This window comes from Neopelma chrysocephalum, unplaced genomic scaffold (assembly GCF_003984885.1).
Source record: "Neopelma chrysocephalum unplaced genomic scaffold, ASM398488v2 Primary Assembly neopelma1_88, whole genome shotgun sequence".
In the NCBI taxonomy this organism is placed as follows: Eukaryota; Metazoa; Chordata; class Aves; order Passeriformes; family Pipridae; genus Neopelma; species Neopelma chrysocephalum.
In genome coordinates, this window is record NW_020897750.1 from 1,105,728 (window position 1) to 1,116,536 (window position 10,809).

Consider the following 10,809-nt stretch of genomic DNA (forward strand, 5'->3'; position numbering starts at 1 on the left):
AAAAATGCACTGAATTTGTGCTGCTTTATTTATCCTGCATGGCTGTTGTGCTCCAAACAGAACAAACTCTGAGTATTGAATTTATTATTTTGCACTGAATTAAAGTCAATTAGTGAAATCTAGTTAAGCAGGATTTGTGCAGTTGTAATGTGTAATCTGTTTTGTGCCATTACACCAACATCCACAAGTTCAGCTGTTTGTAGCAAATGCTGATAACTGTTATTGAGGGGTACTGTGAAATCACCCTTGTACCGTTTAAAAAAAACCAACCAACCAGACAGAAAAACCTTGCATACTGAACTGAAACAAAGACAAAATCAAAATTCAATAAGAACATTAGAGCCTTGGGATAGAACACCTCACAAGTTCTGGTATTTAATGTGGGTATGAGTAATAAACAGAAAACTCATGAAGTGGATCTTACATGTTCTTCTTATGTAAAGATAAATGAATATATTTAGGGAGTATTATCTCCCCCCTTTTTTTTTTAATTAAAGTTGACAACATCAAGGATGACACCAGCAGAAACTGCTTAGTGCTACATAGTTCTTCATTTCTCTGAAGGGACCATGTGCAGTAGTTGCATCATCGTCTCTTGCCTCATTGCGTTTTCTTCATTTACACCAAGACAGCAGGAAAAATAAAACATTTAAAGCAATTTTTATGAAGTATTTTTAGTCTTTGTTCCATGCTGCTAAGTATAAGGATCTAGAGTTGTATGAATGAGTGTTTTTAAATTAAGACTGTTGAAAATTAAAGTAGTGGCTGTTGTCCTCTAATGCTTTGAATAATCAGAATATTTCAAAAGCTGTCTTTTTATGGATAATAAAATCACACAATTCTAAAAAGAAATTAAATTATACTCCTCCAACGATTTTTAGAGCTGAATGTCAATCTTCCAAGGCTGGTAGAACTTTTTCTGAGTAAAAAAAGTTAATTAAAAACAAAACCTATTTGTGCACATCTTATGCTGTTCTGAAATTCCAAAATTGTGTTACCTTAATGCATGAGAACCAATAACAAAGGAAAAAATCTCATATACTAGCTGGAATGAAACAAAAAACATAGGCTACTGAAAAAAAAAGGGAGGGGAAAAAATAAAGTTAAAATAGTTTGCTTTTCATAGTTTGATGGTATAGGAATTCTGACAGGAGGCTTTAAGATAAGGCAGGGGTTAAGCTAAAGCTGGGATTGTGACTGCTTAACATGTTTCCAAAGCAAGTGGCTAGGAATGATTTTAAAGAATACCTGCTATAAAAAAATGATATAGACCATATTTTAAAAATCCTTCCGATTTGCCTCTGGATTGGTTTTTTTCCAATCTTTGCCATTTCATCATCAACTTAATCAAAATATCCTGCTTTTAAAATACTTAGTCCTGCAACGAATAAGTCTCTCAAAATCTTACTTTACCATAGGGTAAAGAGCAAGTTTGGAATGTAAATTAGAAACTTGTGAATTGGCAGCATTTAATGTGTTATTTTTGAATAGACTTTTGAATAAAATGCAACGTAATCCTTCTTTTAACAGATTCTCTCACGATAATTGAGATTTCTCTTGACTAAAAAAAAACCAAACCAAACCCCACCCTTAGTACTTTTCATTAACAAGTAATTAAAATATTTCTGCAGATACAGATGAAGGTGCAGTGACTTAGTGGCAGAGACTAAAGGGTTTTTCTGTGTATGGGAAGGAAACACTTCGCCAGCAAACGAGTTTGCCCTATTTAGCAGTGTTGCTCAAGGATATGTGCCAGGCAAGGTGATCATTCTCCACTGTGAGAGACTGAAAAGGTCCTGAACTCTGAGACATCAAGTCCACTAAATTAGCTGTTTGAGCAACCATGATAGGAGCTGGTGAAGGACAGATGAGTTACCTTTTGGGTCGTGAGTTTGTGTTCATGTCAGAATGTTTCACAGCGGAGATGTGGCACAGAATGTTTTTAAAACTTCTTGTGTTGCTGGTTGCAGAATGACAGGTGACTTGTTCCTGTAGCTACCTTAGTTACCATTATGTATCCCAGTGTGTACAGAGATCTTACTGTGTGCTTATGGTATTTTTCCCTTTGTTCTTAATGTCTAGTACTGGACCACTATAAACTGTAGATTACTTTCAAAACATACCTTTGATTCTCTTATCAGAGTACAGAAAATCATGGCTAGGCTTCGCGAACGAAGATTTGGGAAGGACTCTACCCACGTTTCTTGCAAGCGCGTTGGTGGCTAAAAAGGCCAATACGAGATAGACACGTCCGGTTGCAAAAGACACAGCAGAAAGACTCCTTAGATGGTATATTCTGCAAGGCTCGATTCTTTCTGCGTTGTCTTTTCTCCTCAAGAGTGATCCTGCGTGCTTTCTCAAAAGCATCAGCAGCATTATAAATGGTCTGTCTCCAGGCCTCCCGATTAGAGGCCAGAGTAGACCAGTTATGGTGATCAATATGCCCAAGGCTGAGTTGTTGCTTCAAGGAGTCCTTGTATCTTTTCTTTGGAGCTCCTCTCTTGCGACAGCCAGTGGCAGGTTCACCATAGAGCAGGATCTTAGGGAGGCGGTGGTCCTTCATCCTGGAGACGTGCCCTGCCCATCGCAGTTGCGTTCTCAGTAGCATGGCCTCAATACTTGTGATTGCTGCCTGTTCAAGAACAGATGTATTGGTCACGTAGTCTGACCAGTGGATGTTTAGGATTGTGCGGAGGCAGCGTTGATGGAAGCGTTCTAGGAGACGCAGGTGGTGGCGGTAAATGACCCGTGATTCGGAACCATATAAAAGAGTAGACAGCACTATGGCTCTGTAAACACTGATCTTGGTACTTTTCTTCAAGTGTTTATTACGCCAGACTCTTTTATGGAGCTTTCCAAAGGCACTATATGCCTTTGCTAACCTATTGTCTATCTCCCCGTCGATCTTACCATCTGAGGAGATGAGGCTGCCTAAGTAATTAAACTGTTGGACTGATTTGAGTTCTGACTGGCCGATGGTGATGTGGGGATGATGGAGGACTTCCTGAGGTGCAGGTTGATGGAGAACTTCAGTCTTCTTTAAGCTGACGGAGAACTTCAGTCTTCTTTAAGCTGACGAAAAAAGAGAAAGGCAAACTACAATTTTTAATTTTTTTCTTTTTCTTTTTTTCTTTCACTAAGCATCATGACTGACATCTTCAGGATACCAGTTAGATCTGAAACCAGCTTGGTATCCAAAGTACTGAAGCTTATTAGAGATGTGCTTGTCATTGGCACGCAACCAGTCATGGCAAGATAGGAAACTATTACTCCTAAATGCTTGTTATCTCAAATGAATGTAATTTCTCTGTTCTTTGTTCATGAGTTGATATGTTTTGATACATTCTTAAACTCCTGGATTAAAATCAGAGTTGTGTTCTGAATCCAAGACACTAAACAGGGAAAGCTGAAAAGTGCCTGAGGGGAACTATGTAGAAAATAGAAATAGAAACAGAAACGCAGACCCCGGGCTGCAGGGATATCTCAAGGGGCTAATCTTTCTGTCTTTTGGAAATCCGGAACTTTACATAAACTTGGAAACTGCTTATGAAGAGGTTTTGGCTGGAAATGAATTTGCTTTGCATGTGTTTTGCAAATTTATAAGGAAATTTAGTGAGTGTGATGTAGCAGGAATATCAAACAATAAATAACAAAATAACAGAAGTCTGTTATTATATAGTAGTGGTACTAGTGATATGAGGTATTTTGTAAAAAGGTTCCAAATTATCTTTTGGTTTATCTGCTTGTCTGAATCATTCTGGCTAAATTTTTCTATTCTTCATGCTCTCAGAGGTTGAATTACTTTGACTAAGATTTTTTTGATTGTTTGTTTAGAAAAGAAGGCTGACAAAATGTTTCCAAATTAAAACAACCAGAAAACCCACTTCTTTTTTATTTCGTTGAGAATTTGCATTTTTTCCATGATTTGAGGTATTATTATTTCCCCACTTACAGAAATGTACCTCTTGCCCCTGTTATGAAAAATGACTCAGAATTCATTTGACGCAAAACTTGTGAAAAATTGATTTTTATGTAGTACCATTAAGGGCTTCTTAATTAGTAAGTTGTGGTGTTCAAAAATGCTCAATAGTGTGTGTTACCTGCTCTTAGAGACTTCATTTAAGGTTTAGCTGTGCCATCTGAACTGCATGTGACTTTCAATCTGTTCAGGTGTCACTCCTGTGCCAAGTCTTGGTGCTGTAAGTTGTAAAAGGACTGTGCTGGCAGCAGGGTGTCTGGGAATCTGAATCCTAGGGAAGCAATTATTTGGCTGCTGGGGCCAAAACTGCTGAATTATTTTGTACCTACCTTACAGGTAATAGAAATCCTTAGTGTGGCTCTGTGGAACAAGGCAGTTGGAGAGGTCGTGGTCACAGTTATTGAATGAGGACATTTCAGAGCTTTAGTTTGTTGGGGTTTATTGGAAATTTGCCATCTGGCTCCTGGTAGCACGAAGATTTTCATGAGATCTTGAGGAATGGATTGAGAGCCACAGCAAGACTTGTTTGGCAAATGTTTCCTGAGCTGACAGCACCACCACTGGGGTGGGTGGTAACTATTCCCCTGCTTCAAGTTGGTGTTCATACTGTACGGAGGGGAGGAAGGGTCCTGAGGCTATTGCTAGAGTAAAGTACTAACAGCAAGAACAAACGGTGTAGTCTGCATGGGCAATATGAGAAAGAGCCTACAGGTAAAAAGAGGACAGAAATAAAATCTAGGGAGCATTGAAAGGGGAACTGGGACAGTTCACTAGGCAGTCTCCACTGCACTTTTGGAGACTGAACTAAATACTGTATTTCTCTTCCGGTGGGAACAACTTGCTCATACATCTTTACAGGTTACAGACAAAGGAACAATCAAATGTGCTTTGTTGTGGTTGAACTGACAGAAGTCTTTGTATTTGGCCTACTTTAAGACTTACATATATATGTTTTCACCTGATTGAAAGGTATTTTTTCCTCCTTTTTAAAACTTTTGTTGCATAGAAAGGATAATATGAAAAGATAAATAAACCAAGTATCCAACAGCTGTGCAATAGCAGAGGAGTGCAACTCAATTTGGCCCTCACTAAGCATGTGTAGTGAATCCTTAGATTATGTAAGTATATGTTTCATTTTTTGGACAGAGTGGATGTTCCTTATAAAATAAGGACATTTGTCAGTTCCCGGAGTTGCTCATGGGTTTGATTTGTTTGTTGCATTGGACTACAAGTTCCTTAGTCAATACAATACTAATCTCTGTGGTGGTGTTGAAGCTGTTGAATGTCACAAGGTTGATACAGTGTGGTTGGGGAATGGCTTAAAAGATCGTCGTTGGCTCTTTTGCTTCGTGTCTGATCTGAGAACACAGAGCCACCTGTGCAGGAGTGCTGAGCTTTACTGTTTGTAGAGCATAGGGGAATCATACTTTGATTATTTCTAGCTTGAAAAATGCCTTGTACTTGGAAGATGTGGACCCAAAGAATGTTAACATTTATTGCTCAAGCATCTTGTTTTTATGATCTTAGACCATGTTAAAAAAGAACAGTATGAAGGGACTGCTGACATAAACTATATTTGCAGAAGAGGAAGGGAGGAAAGTCCCTCTTCTCATGCATGATTTGAATGCTAAGTGTTTGGACATATATACAGTAAGAAATATGTTCTTGCGTTCAAAAAGAACATTTAGGTCTGCATATTGTTTATGCCAATGGTGATGCTTAGAGCGTTAGAATATTGGAAGAATGTAGCAAATCCTAGTTTCTAGCAAAGAGTGAGAGCTCTTGTTTGTCTTAAGGTTTGTCTTTGATTGTGATCCAAGGGTGCTACTGTAACACAAATAATATCAATTAGATAAGCATCAAAGAAAAAGGTTGAAAGAAAGTCTGTGGTACTAATGGATACTGTACAATAAATCTGATGTGATTTGTCTCTGCTCTTCACTAGTTATTTATTCTGTCAGCTACTTTTTTATCCAGTTGAACTCTTGTTAGTTTGTCTCATTTACCTACTGTACTAAATCGGGTTTATTTGAAAGATGGGATCTACATAGAAGTGCTTTTGCCTAGTGTTTATTTGGGTTTACTAAAGCTTAATTCTGTGAGATGTAAAGGTAAAAAATAAAGCTGTTGACTCAGCACAGATTAAAACCAGATGTCTCTTGAGATCCTTGCATTTCTCTCTAATCACTAACCCAAATTGATTGTGGTAGATTTTTTTTTTTTTCTGGTCATGACCATAGTTTTACCAGTCTGTGTTTAGTGTGATCTAAGTCAACTGCATGTTTTTTTTCCTTCTGTTATGATTTTAAATGCATGGGGTTTTTTACCCCAGGAATGTCTGGCTAGAAACCAATTTTTTTCATCACTTCTCCCCACCCCCATTTGTATTACAAACAGTTGATTTAGATTCAGATTCTTTTAAATTTCAAATCAGATAAAAGGTTGGAAAAGTGGATAAATGAGGTTTGGAAAACCATGGGTTGAAGAGATGAGAAGCCATTGCATTGTGTTCAGTCCATTAAAACAAGAAGAAATAGAAGAGATACTTTGATAAGTGTTCTGCTGGTGTTAACCTTGATGGCTATTATCGGGGGGATGATGCTATATCTATTTCATTGGCTTAAGCTTTTTTCATGCTGAGAGAAATCAATACTTTGAGTCGTTGGATGACAGAGGCATCACTTCAGAATTGACGGTGGCTGTCAGACGTTGTCATTGGTTGACTTTTGTTCGCTGTTGAGGTTTTAAGCTTTCATTTTTCTAAGTCTTATTCAGGAGTCTTTGTAAGATTTCCCTGGGTAGCATTTTTAGGCCAGACTTTAAACCTCAGGTCAGAGGTCAAGTGCAAAGATCTGTGAAAGCAGAGGATTGAAGAGCTCCTTCATTTACTAAAATATCCTTATTTGTAGGGAATTTGCATTAGTGGCAAGACTGTGCGTTATCTTATGGATGACTTTTCCACTTAAGTGATACCCTCTGAGACTGGTTGTTCACAAAGCCAGTAGCTTTTAGCCAAATTAGACAAAGGAACTGGCATATGTAAAAGTGTTTGGTGATATCAGGGTTGAAGAATAAAAGTAAAACTGTGCAACATTTCTTTCAAAACCCCTACACTGTTAAACTTTTTAATCACTTGTAGAAAGCATTCCTTTGTAATTTTGGGACTGCAGAGGTGCACAATGCAGATGGTTCAGAGGAAATCTTTTACTTGACATTTTTGTAAAGATCAAAGATAAAATATTTCTGAAAACACTAGATTAATCCTCCTCTTCACTGAAATATAGACAGTCAGAATACTGACACCCTGTCAGTATTTTGCAACAGTATTTCTGGAATATTTCCTGCATACAGAATGTATTATATTTTCACGTCTATAACTTGCCTTTTGGATGACCTCGTGCTCCTTTAGAATTACAGTTCCTTAAAAATGAATCTTCACATAACCTACATGTTCAAATAGCCTGCAGTCTTGTCCAAGCAGGGAATAGGAGAGAGGTAAAAACCGTTTTCTGCAGTAATGGCAAAGACAAGGGTTTTGTTCCATCCTGGTAGAAAACAAGGGTCTTTCCTGTACTCCATGCTGTGTCAAAGGATTCTGCTTAATGCACTTCCCCTTTGTAAAACTGTTAACAGTCACTGAATTTCAGACTTTTTGGAGATAGCCTGCGAGGTGTGTATATGAAAATACATAATTTTTTTCCATTCAACACTTTGTTTTATCGTATGTGAATGCACTACTTTTGTGATTGTAGTCTCATTGCACACTTGCCTAAATAGTGACAGAAATTATGTAGGCATGCATCTGTGTGTCTTAATTGTAAAAATATTCAATTGTAAAAAATTGTAAAGTTATGTAAAAATTAATTGTAAAAAATATTCAGGCATGATGGGGTGCATATTGCAAGTGCAAGAGATCAAACAGTGAAGAAGTAGTAAAACTGTAAAAATATATTTTTGAATTTGATCACAAACAGAAATCAGGCTGGATTTTTATATTACATAAACGGATTGGGATTTAGTGTTAAGTATTAATGGTACCACTCTATATCCTGGTATTGCATCTTTTAAAGGAGTGGATCAGGTGAACCTGGCATCTGGAAAACGAAAAAATACAGTAGAGAAGCAGAGTCTTTTTAGTGCTTTCAGAACAGTCTAGTTGTGACTGGCTTCTTTAGGATGGGTCTTTTTCTGTTTTTTTTGGTGGTACCAGTCTTTTTTCACTCCTGTATTAAAAGTATTTGAGAGAGGGAGGGGGAGAAATAGCTTCTGTTTTGCCGTATATTTGGCATATGTTGAGGGTAGGAGCCACTGAACAATTGATGTGTCACCCGTATGATCAAAGAGAAGATTTTTCTTGCAGAACTTTCTTAGGGTTAGTAACTATATATGCACCTGACAGATATTTGGCAGAACTGTGGCTTCTTTCTTTCTTGTTTGTAAAATATATATTGTAGAGAGTGTACAATGGTTAAGAGTTCCTCCTGAAGTGATGTTATAATTTTATGGGATTGCTGCAGTCTCTCAGTTTTGGTGTATAATTGCAAATTGCTATTCATACTAAATGCTGAATTTCCTGAAAAGTGGAGTTATATTTCCATTTTATAACATGCTGGTTATGTTTTCATTGAAGTTGTCAGGACAATAAAATACCATTTTTTTTCTCCGTTTGTCACAGCTACATTTTGAAAATCTTTGTTTGTATTTAATGAAGGATGTGTTCAAAATTACATCATAAAGAGACTTTTTTTTAAGAGGTACAAGTTCATTATATCTTTTACAAAACATTCTAGTTTGATTTCCATTTTATCATGTTTTAAGGTCAAATGTGACTTTAGTGTTCCGTAAAGAGACAGAGATTGATAATGGGGAAAGAATAACCCTCTAATGTGATTTATATCTATGGATTTTATGTCAGATATGAAAAGTTACTGTTCAAATTGTAAAGGAGGATCCATTAAAGAGCACTTTAAAACATTTTACTACTTAGCTTACCTTATACACTTATTTTTAGAATTCTGCCCTTTCAGACAACTTAAAAATAACTGCTTATGAAACATTTACCAAGTGCTGAAAAGAACTCATGATCATCATGGGTGCAAAATAGATTAATATATTGGAAAAGACAGCTGTATTTAAAAAGAGCTAGAAGAATCTTGTTTAGTGTTGGTTATGATTTAGCCATCTCATATTTTTGTGAAGAGGGGTAGCAGAGTGCTTCGTTTAGGGGTGTAAAGGCCGATTTTTGATGTCTTGTTGGCATGGAAGGTCAGCTGCTTGTTCTTCTGTCCTCCTGGATGTCTCTGCTCATCAGGTGAGCATTGCTGTAAGGTGCGGGAAAATTGAGTAAATGTGTCAATATATTAAAATTGTTAAAATACCTCTTTGAAGTTTATTCATCTGTTAGTACATTTTTGTTATCTAATGTCTATGAAAATCTACACAGGCCCAAACTTTATATTGTGGGGTTTTTTTCCATTCTTCCTATCTTTCTCTTACTTTATATAACATATGTATTTGTATATACACATATATAAATAACATAGCCTTCTGATTTTATTTGCAGCAAGCTTTTAATGCTTCTACATATATAGATATGTAGAGAAAAAGCATTCCTACTGTTTTAAACAAAAAAAGCCTTATGATATTGAGCTGATATCTAAGCTCTAAGAAATAATTGTACTAGTGTCTGCATCAGCTGTGCTTCACAAAGAAAAAGCAATTTTTTTTTGTTGTTAGGCAGACATTTGTGTCCATTCCACTAACTAGATCATAGAATAATCCAATCATTGACAGAGGCTGAAATGCTTTGTCTGGCATATGTGATCTGTGGAATTGCCAGATGAAAACTGAAATTAGAAACAGGGAGTGCTGAAGTGGGGAAAAGCCTTTATTGTTTCTACCAATACTTGAATTTCTTATGGGTTTTCATGTACAGTGAAATGGGGCTTTGATAAGGGGATGATGTAAATTTGGTGCCTGTTGTTTAAGTTCTGTGTTAACAGGCAGATCTTCAGAAGGTCAACAAAAAACAAAATTATGAGACAATGTTGTAACAAGGAATCTTTCATAGTTTTGGGTTCAGTTTGTAGGTGTGACTTACAGTTCTTATTTGCTAGTATTTGCTTTTGAGTACCTTGGCAGACAGAAGGTGTTTATACAACAGGTGTAGCACTGCTAGGAAAATTATTAACTTTCCCATGCTGGCCTGCAAATGTGCTCAACTTCAAGCCATCTGGTAAAGATTGAATCAGCCTTCAGATGCATTTTGTCTTCTACCTATCTGAAAATATGCATATTTTCTCCTTCTATTATTACTTATTTATACAAACAACAGCAAGCAGTTGACTACCCAAATCTCATGAAGAGTCATGGGAGTGGAGTGGTCAGCTAGCTGACATTCATTATTCTGAAATTGGCCTCTTTTATTTTGTATGTTTTATTATGCAATCAGGCCACTAAGGTGTTGGCATTTGCTAAATCCTGAGTATGCATCTGTGTAGTTAAAGAATTCATGGCAAACCAAGATACTCTGCTTGGCTCTCTGGGCAGATTTACTGTGGGCAGCTGTACAGGGCCTCAATCCTCAAACCTGTAAAACAAGGTTAATTCTTATTTCTCGGGAGTTTTGCATATGTAATTGATTATGAAGTGCTTCAAACTTCCTTTGGATGGTGTCATTTAAACACTTTTTTACTGTGCTTTTTTTTTCTTCCTAGTCACTGTGTGCCCAGTATTCTGCAGACAAGCGGGAAGAAGAAAAAATGTGTCATCATTTGATAACGGCAGCGAAGTACCGAGACCAGGTGACTGCAACACAACTAATACAGAAA

At 36.9% G+C, this 10,809-nt stretch overlaps 1 protein-coding gene across 3 annotated transcripts in view; it reads left to right on the top strand.

Moving 5' to 3' along the window:
- The window catches only part of LRBA (LPS responsive beige-like anchor protein), a 401,639-nt gene that overhangs the window by 158,564 nt on the left and 232,266 nt on the right, over positions 1–10,809 (top strand). For all 3 annotated transcript variants that reach the window (XM_027692706.1, XM_027692708.1, XM_027692707.1), the window contains one exon: positions 10,696–10,809. This exon is cut by the window's right edge and continues 53 nt beyond it. In XM_027692706.1, coding sequence (XP_027548507.1) covers positions 10,696–10,809 — 114 coding nt within the window. The remainder of the gene's footprint in view (positions 1–10,695) is intronic.